Source organism: Corvus kubaryi, unplaced genomic scaffold (genome assembly GCF_017639235.1).
Source record: "Corvus kubaryi isolate FWS band 111438036 unplaced genomic scaffold, C.kubaryi_AGA036_p1.0 65453, whole genome shotgun sequence".
Taxonomy (NCBI): Eukaryota; Metazoa; Chordata; class Aves; order Passeriformes; family Corvidae; genus Corvus; species Corvus kubaryi.
In genome coordinates, this window is record NW_024582011.1 from 59,043 (window position 1) to 78,291 (window position 19,249).

Here is a 19,249-nt window from a genome sequence, read left to right on the forward strand (position 1 = left end):
CGAGTGGATGTGGTAGGAAGCGCAGGTGGTGGAGCTGGAATGCGACCCCGCGCACGGCAGCGGTCGGGGTTCAGGGCAGCTCCCCTCGTGCTCTGGGACATCTCTGTTCTGGAGGACAGTCCTAGGGCGAGACGGACCGCAGGGCGATGGACACGACCAGCTCACGCCAGTCGGCCGCTGTGGCTCTCCCAGCTCTCCTGTGCCTTCACTGGGGCGTGACTCCGACGACTCCCCATCACCACGACCCCTCAGAGGTCCTCCCGTTGGGGAAGAGGCGGGAGAGCGAGGCAAGTCCCCGGGGATGCCCCGATACCGACCCGCCAGGCGGACGGCAAACCCTCGCGGTGCCGCGGAGCGCACCTGCAGGCGATGCCTGCACCGTGCCCCCGCATCCCGGGACGCGCCGCGCGGCCGGGCGGGTGCTCCCAGGGGCGCCCTGCGGCGCCGGTGCCGGCGGCGGGGCGGTGCCGGGGCGGGCGGCCGCCAATGGTGCGGCGGGGGCGGTGCGGGCGGTGCAGGAACACCCGGGAGGTGACAGCGACGCGCCGCCCTCCCGGCGGCGAGCGGGCGCCGGCGAACATGGCAGAGGAGCGGCGTTGAGCCCGCGCCGCCGCCCGGGGAAGGGCGGTTGCCCCTGCGCGCCCAGCGGAGGGAGCGCAGCGCCGGCTCCTCCTCGGGGCTGTGTGTGATGGTGCGGGCATGGCGGGGCAGCCGGCGGCCGCGGCGCTGCTGAGGCGGGGGGCGGCTGGTCCCGGCCCCGGCAGCAGCAGCAGCGGTATCGAGCGGAGGCTGCCTCCCTCTCCCCGCTGAGAGAAGGAGGGAGCGCCTGGCTTCGCCGTGCCACTCGCCTCGCCGCCGCCATGCTGCCCGGGGTGGGGGTGTTCGGCACTGGGCTGACGGCGCGGGTGATCGTGCCGCTGCTGAAGGCGGAGGGCTTCGCCGTGAAGGCGCTGTGGGGCCGCACGCCCGAGGAGGCGGAGGAGCTGGCCAAGGAGATGAGCGTCCCCTTCTACACCAGCCGCATCGACGAGGTGCTGCTGCACCAGGACGTCGACCTGGTCTGTGTCAACCTGCCGCCGCCGCTCACCCGGCAGGTCGCCGTCAAGACCCTGGGTGAGTGCGGGCGGCCAGGGGGGCGACCCCGCCTCGGGCTCGGGATTCGCGCTCGCCCCGGGCTGAATGGAATTGAGCCCCCCCCTCCCGCTCAGCGCGGAGTTTTCCGTTTGCTTTACTCTTCACCCCGCTTCCCTATTCCCCGTGTCCCCAGAGAGGGGCTGGCCGAGCCGCGGGTGCAGGCCGAGGACCGGCGGGGCGCGGGGGATGGCGCTGCGGCAGCTCGGTGTGACATCCCGTATCCCCGGTCCCCGCCGGCGTGGTCCCTCGGCACCGGGGACCCGCCCCTCCGGGATGCTCGGGCAAGCCTGGGCAGGGCCGGGCCTGACACCCAAGGGTGCGGGAGGAGGGAGCAGGTGTCATCCGTGTCGTGGTAAAAAGGAGAAAGTCGCGGTAGAAGGGAGGAAATAATCATCCCGCCCGCCGGTTCCCGTCCGTGGCTGGCAAGGGAGCGAGGATCCGAGCGTCGCGCCCGCCCTGGGGCACCCGCGCTGCTCGGGGGGTGCGGGTGTCCGCACTGCCCCGGCCCCCGGACCCCAGCTGCGAGCCAGAGTGGGAGGCAGGAAGCGGTGACAGCAGAGGAAACGCTGTTACTGCCGAGGCTTAGCGAAGCTCACGTACAAAGGGAAGGAGGGACTGAAAAAGTAGGCATGCACTGTGGTGAGCTGCTCTGGTTTCAGGCGTGCAGAAGCGGGCCGCATCTCGCTTTCTCCTGTGTGAGCGCAAGTCTGGGCTTTACTCTTTCAGCTTCGTGATCACTGGTCCTCGGACACTGGCTTTCCGATGGATTTTAGTGGAAGCACTTTCTGCAGTAAGGAAGTCTTAATTTGTCCCCGCAAATATAGGTGACAAAAGGTGAAAATGAGAGGAAAACGAGGTGTCGTCGCAGAGAGTGTGGAGGTTTATGAGCCGGCATGGCTGGTCCGGCTCTCGGGCTTTGGCTAAGTAGGCTGATTGCTATCACTCTCGGCCTCATAAATGTGTGTGGCATGTCGTAGTGTTACATTGCTACTAGCACACTCATTAGTCACCATTCAAATGCTGCTAATATCGCAGCCAGCTAGTGTTTTCAACATTTAAAATTAAGCAATTAAGGAAATTAAGTCAGTACCTAAAGAACAAATCCTGCCTCAAGTACAGTGTAGGCATTTGTCTGGAATCTTTGCTCAGTGTTACTTTCTGTACTCGGAAATGCTTGTTCTTTTAGTCAGAACATTTGCTTTTCTTTTATAATACACTTTTGACTTTTTCCTGAAGATGCTACACTTGCACCAGAAGCCTGACTTGCTTGCCAGAATGATGCGTGAATAAATTTGTAATGTAGAAGTATATATCCCAGAAAACGTATATAAAGGACAGTATAAGGTAACAAGGTTTCACGTTTGACACGCATTCATTTGGCGACAATTATGTCAGTTTTCCTGTGACACTATCTTCCTGCAGGTGTTGCTCATGGAAGTGTCCCAGCTTGCCTGGGATCTTAGAGGTAGAGTCCCATGAGGTTTCAGGCGGACACAAGGCAGCTGGTAGAAGAATAAAAATTCTGAAATAATAAAGAAACAAAATTGGTGTGCTTTTTCTCAGAGGGCCGGACACATGTCGAGCATAATAAAGTAATAATGTTTTGTCCTTCTCTGAATATTTGCAGATAAAGAAAAAAAAAAGTCTGTTCTCAGACATGAGCTGAATTTATGAATGGTTCTATGAATTGATGTAGCTGAGATGTTCATGGTAACTTGCTGATGCAATCTGCTAGCAACAGACCAGAGCAGGAAAAAAAGGTGTTTTCTCTCTGTTTATTAGAACAGCACTATTCTTGGTTCCCTTTCACCTCTAGTTAAAGGGTTTCCTCCCTTTCCCCAGTGGTCATTATTTATATGTTGTAGGGGTAACGATGTTTGTGTAAAAGTGCATGGAATGGTCATTAAACAGGGATTAAACAGGTTACAAGGTGATAATGTGCAACATCTGATAATTTTTTTGGGGGGTTTTATATAAAAGATTATTACAGAAATGTATCTTGGACTACAAATAATTCTTCTCACAGTTACTTCAGAGGTAAATTTTCCTAATTTTTTTTTTTTTTAATATGGACATTGGGTCTATAACAGTGAAAGTTCTTGCATGTTCTTATAGGTTCAAACAGGGAGCTAGAGCAGCAGTTTCCAAACTGCTGAGAGGATTATCTCTCTTCTGGCAGCTCCATCTCCTAGTTCTGCTTGTCCTTCATGACTTGGGAACTGCTGTGCCCTGGAGTGATTATTTTGCTTTAATCAATGCATTTTCTGGTTTGTTGGAGAGAGTGCAATTCAAGTGGGAGGTTCAGAAGGCTCTGGTAAACAGGGGCAATGTTATATAGGCTGAGGAAAGCAAAAGATGGAAAAACATTCCTTACTCTTGAAATTTCACACAAGAAATACTATGTAGCAGCTAGTGATAGGACATAGATGGGGGTACCAGAAGTTTTACAGGTGGAGACTTCAGGATGTCTAAACATGGCGTCCTGCATTGCAGTAGAAGAGGCTGAAGAAGACATGAGTTACTTCTTAATAACACATACGTCTGGCTTCTCTATTACAGGATGTGTATCTGGCCTGGGAGGAGGCAGGGACCAACTTTTCTTTGATACCTGTGTTTTATTTTAAATGGTCTTGTTTCCCAAAGCTGTGTTCTCATTTGTTAAAAGTTTCATTATTAAGAAGTAGAAGCCCAAGGAAGCAGTTGCAGGTGTTTCCGTCACCCATCTAGAGCTGAGTTTACACTGTGGATTTGCAGCACGTTAAGTCCACTCTGGGCTGTTTCTGATGCAGACTCCAGAGGTGAAGGTGGGGTGAAACAGGTGTCCCTGCAGCTGTGTTTAACTCTGGCCACTCAGTGGGAAGGACTCAGTTGTTTTGTTTTCACTGATGCACCTGACATGTAGATGTGTTGCTGCTTGAAATGTGTTTTTGGCTTAGTGGCCTATCAACTGCTGTTGAAACTGAAATGAATGTATGCCCCAGCTGAGGAAGTCCCCAAACTGTGGCTTTCTGGCAGCTTTTGAAGGGAGAAAATGGGAGAAAAAAGCTTCAAACTCGCCCTGTTAGCTTTTCCTCTAAACCTCTACTGCCTGTCTCTGTTAGAAATAGGTTCCTGAGCTGCATCTGACTCTATGGTGGTATTCTTAGGAGTAGGATCAATGTTGGGCAAGTCTTTGGAACAGACTGAAATCAAGAGAGAATTGGAAACCAGGCTGGTTTGAACAGTGACCAGAAGCACAAATAGAACACATGGTGTTTCATGTGAAATATGCTGATGGCCTCTGTCACTTCTGGATAAAAGGAATCAAATTCCTTGTTTGCTTCTATAAAATGGACCTGATTGACTCTTTCCCTTTCTTGCTGCTGGTCTGTCCTGCTCAGAATTTAAATTTAGGAGCTCTTTTTGTTATTGCTTTGAATTCTCTCCCTGGAGCATAATATAAAACTAATGTCCTGACTGACTTGTTGCTTGGTGGTCAAGAAAGATCAATGGATGAATATTTAGGTAAGCACTGAGAACAGTCCTGCTGTTGAATAGGGGCGGTTTCCATTCTCACTGAACTGAAACATTCAGTGTGTTTGCTAGAAATTGTCCTCTTTTCCTCTGCCTGCATGCTTCAGCAGTGCAGTTGTATCCCAGGCCTGATCAGGCAGGGGTGGTGTGTTTGCTTACAGGGATGAAATATGTCACCTATTGAGTGCCTATTTGTGCCCAGCATCAGAAGAGCTGCTAGTACAGACAACATGATATGACCCTCCACCTAGTTCAAAACTGTCAGCACATGACTCTTGCCAGTGTAATCACTCCTCAGTCAATTAGATATGACATTCTTCAGATCTTGACTGAAACACTTGCTTTGTGTGACTGAGTAGCTGCCATATCAGGTGAAATGATTTACTGTGTATGGTTCTGAGAAGACCTTGGTGACATTTCATCTTGAAGGCACAGATGTTTCTATGTGCCTGGTCCTGTTGGTGTTTGCGTAAAGTCGACTTTGCTAAAGAGAGCTTATTCCTGAGTTCCACATAAGTGTTTCTGGGGAGCAAATGTTCTGTTTTTGAGAAGACTCAAGTACCAGATGTTTAGCATATCTCTGGAGATGTTATCCTTGATTCTATTTACAGTTGTTTTGCTTACTCTTTCATCCCAAGTTGAGGACAGGAACACTGAGCTGTGTGTTGAATATTTACTGCACGTGTTCACAGCCATGTCTACGTAGTATGAGTTTTTGAAATGTTTATGTTGTAGAAGTGCATGATAGGAGTCCATTCTGCCTGGGGACTACATGAAGTACGACTTTACCAGGACTCCAGAAGCTGCTCCTCTTAAGGAGCACTTAAAGTTTTTTGCTGATTGGTGGTTCTTCTATGCTTGATTGTGGTCATGAGGGAGCATCTTTATTTAGAGAGGAACATAAATAGTACTGCCCAGATCCTTACCTTCCCATCACTTCATAGGAAGCACTGGCTCCACACAGGTGTGCAATATAGGCCTGCTGTCCAAAATGTGTTTGTGAGAACTCTGTGTTAAAGCACTGACAATATTATTGCTGGATCTATCTCTGAGGTGGGAGGAACATCCAGCTGCAATGACATAATTTACAGATCTGATGCAATCTCTAATTAATTTCTACATTCCTCTGCACCCATGCAAATCAGGCAGAAGTTAGGTTGTAGCAGGGGATAAAACTCAGTCCATAGTTTATAAAGCATTAGGATTCTTGGGGAAGAGATGCCCTATTAAGGGAAAACATTATCATGACTGTATATTATTAATAGCAATGTAATTCCTGTCCTGTAATACTGAGTTTAAATTTGACCTAACAGCAGTGGCTTTCAGCAGAACACGCTCCTATACTTGGAAGGCAGATGACTTTGCGGCATATTAAATGTGAATTATGGTCATCTTATTGTGAAAGAAGTCAGATGAAGTGCTGTCTATCTTTAATCAGCAGAGCTAGCAAAGGCTGTGATGCCTTTTTTTTTTTTTTACATTTATTGGAAAGGCAGTCCAGAGAGCCTGCTGGGAATCGGCTGCATGTCGTCTTTCTACTTGAGTGATGAAGGTATACCACAGGAAATGGCATCTAACTCTTCCATTGACCTTTTTCTCTCAGTACGGCAGACCTTTAATGCCAGTATTATTCCTGTAAAATTCCTACAGAGATATTTGGCCTCCGAGACAGTTCAGGTAAAGACCACTGATCAGGTTTAAAACTCAAACTAATAAAAATAATAATAAAAAACCAACAGAACCCCCCCCCACCTCTTGTTTCCTTTCTGACCTTCAAATCAAAGGTGTGTTTTCATTTTTCCCAATTGCTCTCTTCTGTGTAAAAGTAGTCACCAGTTCTGTTGTTGCAGTGGTAGGTGGGTTGGGAGCCCAGTATGGACCAGACTTGGAATACTGTGACACTGAGCTCATGCTGTGATGACACACCCAAATTTTCCTAGCCTAAGAAACAGCCAATTGTGATGGAAGTGGTTGTTTTAAACAGTGTTAGACATGAAGATCTTACCGTGATCCTGTGTCCAGTCAGATCAGTTTGTGTTGCTGCAGTTTCTTCCCTACTGTTTTTAAACAGAGTGCTTGGCCTTGGTGATCCCAAAATGCTGTCTCCAGACCATTGTGGGCAACTGAAGTGGGTTGGGCTGACTCTCCTCAGGTTGGCTGCAGGAGTAGCCTAGGCCTACTCAGCTGGAGGAGGGGAGATGTGGAAAGCAGCATCTCTCAAGTTTGGTAGGTTACTGTCCGCTATCAGATTTTACTGTGCTCTGTAGGTGAGTTGGTTGAAACATATGGCAGCCCAAGCCCGCAGCAGCCCCAATTCTCCCTGTGATTTAAATGGCAAAACGTGCCGGAGCACAGACACCCTCCTTCCATCTGCTTGACTGCTGGGGGTTGGACCTTTGGCATGGTGAAGAAAACGAGAGCGTTGCTGACCTCTGCCAGTGTTTCATTTGATCTGTCATGCTTTGTTAGTCAGAGCCCATAGTCAGGGGTGATACTTTGAAGAGAAGTCTTCCTATTAATATATGTGTTGGGGTGCTGTTGTTGTCTTTTTTTTTTGTTTGTTTGTTTGTTTTGGTAAAGTCCATATGCAAGTCCTTACGACATTTATCATTTCACTGTGCTTTGAACACTATTGTTGCGCTATTCTGCTCTTACATCATGTTAGCAATGGTGGCAAATACAGCTATTTTTTTTTACTGTCTGTGGTGCTGGAAAAACTCATCTGTTCCAAGACTGGTGCACGCCAGGGCTGTTTCCAGCACAGGTCCTCCCAGGGCACCCTTGTCAGTGCAAACAGAGACAAACCAGCATTAGCAGTGCAGTAATACCTTGATTTGGCATTGCAAATGGATGGAAGAGGTAAGCAGCTCTCTGAGGCATGGCTTCTGGTGTGGCTGAGGAAGATTTGACTAGTGTGAGTTAACTAAAATAGAGCTGGAAGTAGTAAAATATCTCCCATGAGCAAAGGAGGCATTGGTGCTAAAGATGCAGGCATGCATGTCTAGCCTTGTGGCTGTGCTAGTGAGGATCTCCTTCTGTGTTTCACTTGATGGCACAGTTCGTACAGTGAGTACCACACAGACAACATCTTGTGTGGCTATTTTTTTTTTTTGTTAAAATGGCACAGCTGTGCTGTTGCACAAACAGAAAATGTGCAGCATAGCTTGATTCTATGAGAAGATGAGAGAAGGTATTGATAAAAGGTGTGTTTATAGTGTTAGAGCTGTGCCCAGGCTATGTATTGTAATTATTTAACTTCTAGAATAGAATATTGTGCTCCTGTAACATGGGAAACATCAGAAGACAGATATTTTATTTTTGTTATTGTTGTTATTATTATTTCTTGCGTAGCTTTGTGCCTTCATTCTTGACACTGTGATGCCTGAGCTGTCTGAACCATCTTCAGTAGACCTTCCCTCTGTGACTTTGTCTTGTTGCTTGGTTTTAGGGACTTGAGTTGCCAAGTGATCAGTGGTATAGGTAAAGGAAGGACTTGCAAGCTACTTCTGTTCCAGATTTTGAAAGAATATTAAATAATAAATTCAGGGAGAATATGTAGGTAAATGTGGAGAAGGGAAAATATGTTGAGCAAATAAAAAGACTAGATTTCCAAGCTTCCCATAGTTACCTCTTTTCTCTCTTTTTTTTTTCCCTTTTTTTGTTTTTTTGTTTTTTTTCTTAAAGCCCTCTCATGCCTGAGATTGACAGTACATGACAGAGGTTTGCTGTATGCTCCTGACATGGGTAGTTGAGCACAACCCCTGATGGAGGCAGGGTGAAAGCTCTGCAAAACCCTAAATACGTTGTTCTATCTGCTTTTGTTTGAAAACCAGGTAAACTGTGTTGAAGCATATTGCAGCTTACTGTCCTTTTCTTTGTATGTGTAGCAGATTTTGCCCATTGTGCAATAGTGATGGCAGAGCACCAAGGATGAAAATGGAGTTAAATTTTCAGGATAGCCAAGATGGGCATTTTTCACAGGCCACTGCAATGCAACAGCCCCCTTCACTGTTAATATCTGTTTGCCACAGTACTTTTTCAAGTGGCTATGAATTGTTCTGGTTGCTTCAAACCACTGAAGCAGAAATGTTTACCCTACTGCTTTTTATTATCCATGTAGCAAACTCTGAGCTCCTAAGAGTAAGCTGTCAAAGTCAGTGACTTCATTTGCAAGGTCAGCATGCATGCCAGTAACAAAACCACACTCCTTAAAAAAAGTTATTTTGGGTCTTAAGTCTTGATATAAACAAATTTATTTAAATGGCTATGTAATTAAAGAGGGACAATCTCTTGTGTAGGTTTCCTAAATTGATTTAAGGCCTGGCTTGCACATAGATTTTTGTACCAGTATAATTATGACTGCAAGGGGTGTGATTTCTGTAATGCAATAATTGCTCTGTGGTCATTGGAAGTCCAGCTGGTGTGACTTGGCATGAACATTTTTCTGCCAGCACAATGGCACCTGTATGTGGTACAGGTTATTCCTGCTCCTGTGCAGACATGAGTGGTCAGTTGCATACATCTTTGGAGCATTCAGCTGGCACAGATGTATCTGTGTTACAGTCCAGCTCTAGGTGTATTGGTATAGCTGTGCTCTGCACAAAGATGGTCCATTTATTCATTCCAGTGGTTCATGGTTGTGGACACTGTGAGGAATTTGGTTTGGCTATTGAGTCACTGTCAGTTTGGTGACCTTTGAACAAAAGTCTCCAAAAGGTCTCCAAACTTCCGTGCTTGTTCAGGAGTTGGTTATGCTAAAAATGTGGTGAAGAGCAGAGGAGGATGAACCTTGCTGCCCTGCACAGCTGCCACCGACCACCCGTGTCAGACAAGACTCATCCACCTGGCAAGTGTAAGCATAATTATCCTTGAGCACTGTGGATGCCTGGGATAGCTGCACCTCCAGATGGTGGAACTGGCATCCAGGAACATAAACACCAGATCTTATGAATACACAGGTTTGACTGGCAGAGTAACGGGAGTTACGGAGGCTGAGAGTTTACCCTCTCTTGCCCTTTAGAAAGAGACCACAGCATCCTTTGTTTTAGCGTAGCCAGGGCTAATGATGAAAGGTTTTTTTTTTATTGGGCCTAACTCCTAACTATGAGCATGGTGAAGAGCATGGAAAATGAGAACATGGTGTGAGGAACTTGCTTGGTAGTAATGTAAGAGTAAACATAGTGATTTAACACAGGGAGTAAAATTGCTTTTGTCATTTGATACTGTGCTAGAGTTTATCTCAGGGTGAAAACTGGTGCCTTCAATTCCATCACAGCAGCAATCACAACTTTAGTGAAGCAGATGGAAGTGAAAAAAAGGCAGCACCTTTGTTTTGCATTCTGATGTTTCCATGGCTTTTATCAGCAATAAAGACCCTTGTTTTGGCACTTCTTTGCAGTGAATGTTTGGCTGTCTTCAGCTATTCCATCTGGAAATTTTTTTTGCCAGGAAATGCCCAGAAGGGAGGTTATGGTTGAATTAAATACTGTTTCTAGGGTACTGGGCTTCACATGGCTAATGAGAAGCCTTAATATAGAGAGCTTTTCAAAATCCAAATGGAGTCAAGCAAGGAGAGAGAACTATAAAATAGTAATTATCCTTGCTATGCTGGAGTGATGTTGCTTAAAAATGTGAAACCAAGGGCTAGACTGAGCACTCCCAATTCTTTCTCTTGGTGTCTGGACATATAGTTTCATATATGTATAAAAATCTAAAAAAACCACCAGGGTGAAAAATAGATAAATTAAAAATTCCTGGAAATTCCTTCCCTTCCTTCACTTCCTCAGCCCATAAAAGACAATGCAACTGTTAGTGTTTCATGTGGGGGTAGGAAAGGGGAGAGAAAATAGCTGGGAGAACATCTGAAACAATTGCAGCTAAGTTTGTGTGCATCAAAATAAAATCCAGAAATGTGCCTGAAAGTTGTATGTAAAAGCTTTGATTCTGATCCTGCTTGTTACACTGTAAATGCAATTAAAGCTCTACTGGATCAAAGGAAATAGTTGAAATCTGTGATGATGTTACTGAGAATGGATTGTGGCCCAAAAGAAAAACTAACTGTGCCTCAGGGAGAGGGGCCTGGACTCGCAGATCTGTGTCCTCTCAGCAAAGGCATTTCTGTCAATTCAGGAAATGATTGGTGGGAGTCTTGGGACACAGTTCTGCAAACCTTTGCTTACAAGTAGTCTCCTTGAAGACAAAAATCACTGATTCCTTATAGAGAATATTTGTAAAGCACAGTAATTCATGTAAGTAGGAATTTGCTTGCAAATGGCTTTTGTACTAGTTCATCAAAAATCTGAAGATGTAGCTACATCTGTACAATTCCATAGCTCAATACAGTAGTGTTTCTATAACATGTTATGGCAGCATGTCTGCAGGAATGAAAAATAAGAGGGAAAATATTTGGAGCAGAGGTGCATAGATACCTTAGCCATAGCCTGCAAAAATCTATCACTAAATAACAGAGCTTGCAGAACTCTTGTGACTTGCTGCTTGCCTTGAAGGAACTTGACAGTTTAGTGCTGGGAAAGATGCTTTGTGGTTAAACAGTATGAGATGCTTTGATAAAGACTTTCTTCTCAGGCAGAGTGCTAAGCAGCACTCCCTGAGACTAGTTTGTGGCTGTAGCGTTATCCAAATGCATGAGATGGTGTCCTGAATTTTAAATTCATGTTGCTGAAGAATTCTGTTTAAAGATCTGTGTCATGAGATGTTTGGTTTGCAGGGGTGACATCTTTGTTAAACTAGCCAAAGTATGTGTGGACATGGCCTGTGACTATTAGCATAGCTTGAGAAAACCATGGACCTGAAATGTAATTCTGAATATAATTTTCACTCCACCACATAGCCATTAGGAAAAAATACTGTGATGCATTGGATGCCTAAAATGAGGAAATTGTGTTCACAAGCCATCTTGCTTCTGTCTCATGAATGCTGTTCTGTTTGCTTGTGAGATGTGATGCTGTCTAGCAGAGTTATTTATGCCTTTGATTATAGTGCTATCTCACAGCTTGTCATATAAATTTAATTGTGATGGTACTGTGGTTGTCGTTGTTTGAAATTACAGATTTGTTCACATAGGCGAAGGTGATCCTTCACAAGGCCTGATGATGTGCCCAGATGTTTTGGCAGCTGCTGAGACCACACCTGCTTCCATCTGTGTGCAGAGGAACCTGACCCTTTACATGTCAGGTGGGGATAAAATTGTTCCTCTATACCCTTGTTGTGTGTTTGATGAGACTCCTATTTGCTCTAAGCAAGACTGGTATGATGAGAATTAAGCTTCAGAATTTCTGTCGTGAGCTTCCATTCTCTGTAACACGGGTTGTGTGTTTTAATTAGATTGCACTTCCTGCCTTCCTGAAGCTGGTTTCATCTTTCAGGATGCCCAAAACTACAGACTGGTGATGAGGGAGCACAGGGAAATTAAGAGACTTGCAGAAGTTTGTGTGGGAAGCTGGTGGCAGGGGCAGAAGCTGAGGCCTCTGAGGCCTCTGAGGTCTGCTCTTCTTTTTCACTGCGGGACCTGCTGCAGCTGAACGCTGTTGAGGGGATGATAGTCATGGGAAGCACATCTGAGCTGCTGGAAGAGGACCAGTTGCTGTCACTCTGATCGGGGCTTTCCCCCAGATGGTTGTGCAGGGACTCTAAAACCAGGGTGGAAAGAGAAGATTGGGGAGAGTGCAGAGTAACCTGGTTCACAGTGGAGAATAACCTCTACTGCTACTCTTGTGGGCGTCCCTTTTTAATGTGTGCAGGGCAGCTTGTGAAGGAATTGCAAGGACTTTTTGAGACACTGAATACTACATGGGTTATTAATGTCAGTAATCATCTTTCTAGTGTTGGAGCTTTATTTAACAGATGCTTTAAAAAAAAATCTTAATAGGACAGCTTGCTATGAGCAGAGATGGCTCAGTGGCTGGGAGACTTGTGTATTTATTTTTACTAAAGTATGGAGCTTCTCTTTAGTATTTGTTCTGGCCCTCTGCACACTGGGAAACCCCTTTTTTTAGCAAATGGGCAGGGCCTTTTTGGGCTGACTAGAGCAACTGGTGTTTTGGAAGATAAACAGTAGCATACATGTGTTATGTTGGTTGCAAATACAACCTTGAGCATCGGCTCAAGCTGATATGAGCAAGTTCAGATTTGCAGCTGCTGTTAGGAGTGCTCAAATGAAGCATCAAAAAAGATATGTGTAATTTCATGTCTGGGCATTTTTTTAGCCTGTAGAGTGCTTGGCCTCTTGCATGGTACAGAATCATCTGATAGTGCTGGGTGAAAGTGAGTAGGGTGCTGGTAGTTGCTGGAGCTGCATGTACTGTCGGGGTCTTGTCATGCTTACAGGGAGTTTGCACTAGATGGAATTGCACTGTACAGAGCCATGAATGAGGTCTTTCTAGGTAGATCTGAGTGTTAGTGCTTTTCACTAAGGTGGTATATAAATAAATAGGCATTAGAAAACATTTCCTTTCCTTGGTGCCTGACAGAAAATTGTGGGATGATGCTCTAACTGCTAAATCAGGTTTTGGTAAATCATTTAAAGCTCTCTTGATGAGTCTTAAATGTAATGCAACAAGTGAGTTATTAATTGGCCTTGTGAGCTCTTTGGTTTAATGACAAAGGACTGGATTTTGAGGCTTTTGCTTACTTTGGGGAGGAAGTACTTTTACATTTCTTGATTGAAAAGAATGCATCGAAGAATTAACAGCAGAGAAGCACAGGAAACTGGTTTTTTACTCCTAGAGAATATTAGTTTTACTTGCACTGCAGCTCTGGATCAGGATGATGGATACATCTAGGTTTTTATAACTGTTCGTCTGGTCTTAGTATGTTAGCTTGCCTTGTATGTGGTGCTTGCAGCTAGGAAGTCTGTAGTATGCAAGCAGATCATATGGATTATACTCTCATGACTGTAATGAGATATATTCTTCATCCATATATCAAAAATCTCTAAAACAAACTTCAGATGGCGTTATGCTGTAGCAATAGGCTTGTGAAATTGCTGCAACTGTTGATGCAGGAAAAAAGGAGTGTCACATTCTTCCAGTCCTGCCAGCAAATAAAATATATTAATTTGTAACTTAGTATTGTTCCCAGAATATATATCTGTAGTAATAAGATCACCTTGTCAGTCTCTCTGTCTTTTTCTTATTATCTGTTCTTTTATTCCAGGCTCGTCTGGCACTGTAAAGCCTGTCAGGGCCTGAAACTAGTATTAGGGAAATTAGTGAGGGTAATTGTGCTGCTTCAGTTTTCTTGTAGCAAACAGTGGTGGTAGTTTCTTGATTGGAAAAAAAAAATTTAAAATATGGCCAGAGAGGAAAAGAAGTCAGAAAATTAACGTCGGACCGAGATAGACTTTTTAACTCTGGTACGAGGACTGTGTAGCATGAGCCTCTGTTCTGATTTAATGAAGCTGTACTGTCCCAATCTCTAAACCTGTAATTACAAGGCTGTGAGAGATGGATTGAGGTGGACAGTAGTTAGGATATTAATTAAAATGCCACGGATGACATGGAACATCAAGCCTTATGTGCTTTAAGCAGGGAAACTGGAGGATATGTCATTCAAAATGCCTTGAATTTTCAGTCTTGGATCTTGTTTCTTCTTTTGGATGCTCAAGTAACTGTAAATTGCTTCACAGGGCATGAGATAATGAAAATTCAGGTATTTATAGTCAAATGTTCATTTTGGTAGGATTAGAGTGATTTCAGCTAGCCTATTGCTTTTCAGACATGGAAACCAGAAAAAAGGCCTGTGTGGAGCAATCTGAGATTTATGTCTACATTTCCTAGGAGAATTTAATCTTTTTTTTTCATGTCAGTATCCCCCTGTGCTCATGTAACTCAAATTCTTTCCCACAGAAATATGCATGCAGTCATTCTTTATTCCTCCTTTGGGTTAAAGGTCCTTGGGATTAGAAGTGGAGCAGGTGAAGAACACTTTGAGCAGTTGGGGATGGGACTCCCATGTGTCTCTGGTTCTCAGTTTTGCAGATCCTATAGCCTTTAGCACATCTGTGGCATTCCTTTTTTCGTGTTCTAATTATATGTCCCATGAGAAGTTTTACAATGATGGGAAAACTCTCACCTCTTTTGGTAGCTGCAGGTGTTGGAGCCCATTCATTTGAAGCACATCAACCGCGGTGAGTGATCAGAGGCAGCATAAGCTTGCAGAGCTCTTATCCTGGCCTGTCTCAATACAGCAGTGAGTGGTTTGGGTTAAAGTGTGGGAAGGGGGTTATTCACCTGGGCAGGGTTGGGCCCCTAGGCAGCTTGTCCTTCTCTGCATTTGTGTAAAGCAGTGGAATAGATGCAGTTGTTCTCTAGGCAGTAGGTTTGTTAGGCATCAGTGCAGAGGTGTCTTTCACCTGGTGGGAGGCTAACTGTGAAAATTCAAGCAGAATTGCATTCAAGGTCAGGTGCTAAAACATTCACAGCCCTGAAGGACTATGCTGTCTCTGAAAGTTTTGGTTGTTCAAAATCATTCAGATTTCACCCCTGAGAGCTAGATCAGTATTAGGAGTGTGTCAGGTGTCACCCTAATGGAACTTCCACATGCCTGAAGCCTAAAGACTTGAAAGCCTTCTGATCTGCTATTGGCAAAAAGTCATCTGTTTGAAGTCGCTTTCTGTTTAGCAGTTGTTGTTTTGTCCAAAATCCCAAAGAAACTGGTCTTCTACTGAAAGCAGCATTACAAGAAATGGAAAGCCAAACCCAGTCACTTGCATTGTCTCAGCATTTCCGTGAGACTGAAAGAAGTGGCCAGACCAAGTTGTTTTTCTTAAAACAAATACTTCTTTTTTTCTAGTTTAGTGCTTGTTTTATGGCTGATACCTTTTTGCTGCGTTTTATCTTAGAGCAGTAAAAAGCTGTAAATACTGGGAGTGGGATAAAGAGAATGGAATTTTTGGTAGAAATGTGCAGTGGGCCATAGTTGGGCCATGCTGCTACTGCTGTCTGCACAGCAGCAAACTTTAGTCAGATAGGAGAATATTGTATTTCTTTCTGCATGGCTGACTTTGTTACATTTGGTGGCCTGTGTTTGACTTGCTACCTTTGTTTGGAAACACTGCCAAAAAAAGGAGAGTTATGAGGGGTGGGGAGTAGCATGGGCTGTTGAGGTTAAAGTCCTGTGTTAGGGGTAGACACCACATAACACTTCCCTCTGCCCCCTGTGCAGGAGACAGACACTTGCTGCAGGTTCCCTGAATGTCTCAGCAATGTGACAAGCCATGCCCAGTCTTGTGTGAAGTGGTGAAAAGGCTTAGCAGCGTTCTTTGGCGTTTCTTGTCTTTGAGAATGCATCGCTTGAAACCTTCAGAAAACAGTTGCCTGGAAGGGGAGGATGTGTTTCAGTCAAATGATAAGAGGGGAGGGGCTGTTCTCAGGGCTGACTGTGAGACACCTCCCTTGTGTGGAACGCAAAAACGGGAAAAATAGATGAAAACAGAAAATGGAAAGGCACCCATCATGCTGACAAATTTGGCCTGAGGAAGCCAGCTGAATAAAGGCCGGCAGGGGAGGGGATGGGAGAGTCGGAGAAGGAGGGAACAAGTGTTAATGCAGCAGGCTGTGCTTCTGGGACGACGCTTGCAAATGGAAGGGGAAAGAGGGTGTAGCTCTTGTTACTCTCAAATTCCCTTGTCTGCCTTCCCTCTTGCCTAGGAGCTGTGTTCCCTGTCTCCCCTCCCACTACCAGGCTGTGGGCTGCTTGCCTGGAAAGGGCTGTGTACCAGTTGCCCCTCGGATGTGCTGCAGGGGCTCACATGGTGGTGGTGGGCCCCTGGCAGTGAAATGCAGCTGGGAGGAGAGGGCTGGGGCAGGACCTGAAGTGAGGTTTGCATTACTCTGGGAAAGGGTAAACTGAGAGGGAGGAAGACATCATTGACTTCAATGAGAACTGTCACATCTCCAACACTAAGATGCAGTGAATTAATGAACCTTCCCTGGAAATGAAAATGCTAGCCATATGCTTTGGTGGTGAAAAAGGTTAAACAGAGAAGTGTGTTACCTTTACTGTCTTTTCTTCAAGCTGTCTTGAACTTTCCAGAGAGACTCTGTAAAGGCTCTCTCCCTGTGGAGATGAACTTCAAAGATCAAGACTCTTGAGTGGAGGAATAAAGCAACCTGTCTGGTGCTGCAAACTCCCCACTGAGGTACCAAGAACTATTCTGGTCAGGCAGAAAATGCCTTGGGCACCAAGTGCAGCAGGTTACTGATAGTATCACTGTGATGGTGAAGGATGGAAAGGTAGCCTTCCTTTAGAGGATTAGGAAGGCAGGGAGAAGTCAGGCACAGTTAGAAATTTTTATTTATTAAGCAGGGTTGATGAATAGGTGTTTCAGCATCAGTAAACCATAGGACATTTGATAAGAGCCTTGTTGAGTAACTCCAGAAGTTTTTGCCAAACGCAGTAAGGTCTGTTTGAAGTGACCTGTCATGTGTCTGTGTGTGCCATAGCCTCCCATACTTTCAGGTGTATGAGCTGTCTTCCCAAGATGGTTGCTGAAATGTGCTGTAGGCAGATGGCCAGTGTGACCTAGCCTGAACTCAACCTGTGTGTAGAAAATGGGTAAAAAGTCTGTAAAAATTTGCACTTAGGTAATTTTTTTTTTTTTTTTTGTGAGGAGGTTCTCCAGGAGAATGCTTTTCTCCATGCTCTGGGAAGGGAATAGCATTGGTCCAGGTTCCATCAGGGCTTGATCTTCGTTGCTGCTCTCAGGTCTGTGTCGCAGCCCTGCCATCTGCCTTGTTTTTGTTGAAGCCACCCAGCTCCTCATAGCGAGGGCCTGTAAGAATATCTGTATTATCCTGACCTGTGCTATGATGCTGCCTGATTTGGCAGTGGTTCCCATGCAGTGTATTTCAGTTGTGCAGCAAGCATTACGGTTAGGTGGGCTCAAACTTACTTGCTGTTGTTTGAATAGAGTTAAATGCCCCAATGATGGTGTTAGCAGCACCCCTGCAGCCCTTTCATTGAGGTGCTTTCCTAGTGCATGCAGTACTTCAGTATACTCCAGGCAGCCCCAGCCAGTGGCTTGTAGGCAAGAAATTGCTTGTGGGTGTCTTCAGTCTGATCTGTGGTTCAGCCAGGCCCAGGTGTAGAGGGAGAGCAAACTAAGTGTTGTTCATCTCTCACCTGGTTCACAGCCTTCACTGGCACATTTTTAAACACTGGGCTTGAAAGGGGGAGCTAAGGGGCTGTTACTGTGACTTGCTTGACTTGGCCCAATGCACAACTCAGCCTTTTCCTAACATGGGTATGTCTACAGCATGCATGCCTTTGTATAGCTGAGCTATGTTTTTCTCCTCCTGGCTTCTTTTTATGCAAGTTTTTCTCATGTGAAATATTTTGGATTAGATGAGGTTTACAAGGAGGAGTTGACATTACATTTCAAGGTTTGCTTCTGCTATTCCTTCGGCATACTGACATCATATCCCCTGGGGTCAAACCTCTGGGATAAGAGCCAGTATTTAAAAAGATTTTTCTTTTCAGGGTGGAGGAATATCTTCTAATTTCACCCCCCTACGAGTTCAACCTCTCCCTCTTGCACTACTTGTTCATTAGTTCAGATTCCACCTCTACAACAAGTAAAAAAAGACTCTGTTAGCCCTTATTGTGATACTTGATGCTTAACCATCTGTTTAGAAGGGATTGATGATACTACATGCAGCTTGATCTCCTCCTGACTCGTTTCTGAATTGCTGGTACATCCCTGTATGCTCTTAAGCCATCTTTGAAGCTCACTGTGTCACAGCATACATGAGGGGTAAATCTACTGAAGTCAGCCAAGTGGTACCAGCGTGAAACTGGAGTGACCAGAAAATCATGTCTTCTTTCTTCTGGATTATGTACAGCAGAGAGGGGTGAAAGCTCCAAGTGAGCAGAGAAAATTTTGAAAGCAGCTTTTTGATTTCCCTACCAAAGAGTCTGGCCAAGTATGCTGAAAGTAATTCCACAGACCACAAGCTGATTTGAAGTGGGTCCCTGGAGTTGCATAAACAGACAGTGCATTATTCATGAGCTAACTGAGCCTTTGCCCTCCTCCAGCAGACTGGGACAAGCAGAAATGTGCTTGCTTCCTTCACCTGGTTGACTGGCCCTCTGGGAAGGCTCTACTGTGTGCAGAGCGGAGTGGAGAGAAGAGAAGGCTGCTGATATAATTAGGCTGATTGGCACTGTGATGTAGGAGCAGTTATGGGAAGCCCATATGAATTCACTTACGGCTTGTTAGTGCTGTGTTTGTCAGACAGCAGTCAATGGGGATCAGAAGTCTGGGGTGCACAAAAATGATGCAGGAGGGAAAGACTGCCTAGGTACCAGTGTACCTGTGTGCTAACCCCACAGGCTCAAGCACATCTCATCCTTGTTCCTCCTGCATTCACTTGGAGAAAACAAAAATAACAGTATCTTCATTAGAAGCTGTTGAATGTGGCCTCCTTCAGTGTATTTCAGAATCATAATCTTGTAGAAAGCATATCTCACCCAGTAGGAATTCAGCAAATCCAATATCAGGCTTATGATGCTGGATCTGGCGTGAGTGGTTTCAGCTCAGCTGACCATGAGCTGACATGAGAGCAGAAGGGGCTACCTTGTT

The 19,249-nt window shown here is 45.4% G+C and overlaps 1 protein-coding gene across 2 annotated transcripts in view; it reads left to right on the plus strand.

Moving 5' to 3' along the window:
- Positions 1 to 540: 540 nt before the first annotated feature.
- The window catches only part of LOC121673476 (glucose-fructose oxidoreductase domain-containing protein 1), a 68,276-nt gene continuing 49,567 nt past the window's right edge, over positions 541 to 19,249 (plus strand). The window contains exons 1-2 of one of the 2 annotated variants that reach the window (XM_042046797.1): positions 1,052 to 1,113; positions 11,717 to 11,841. In XM_042046797.1, the coding sequence (XP_041902731.1) occupies positions 11,757 to 11,841 (85 nt within the window). In that variant the 5' untranslated portion in view covers positions 1,052 to 1,113; positions 11,717 to 11,756. Of the gene's footprint in view, positions 1,114 to 11,716; positions 11,842 to 19,249 lie in introns of both variants that reach the window. The other variant, XM_042046796.1, reaches the window with a different exon arrangement.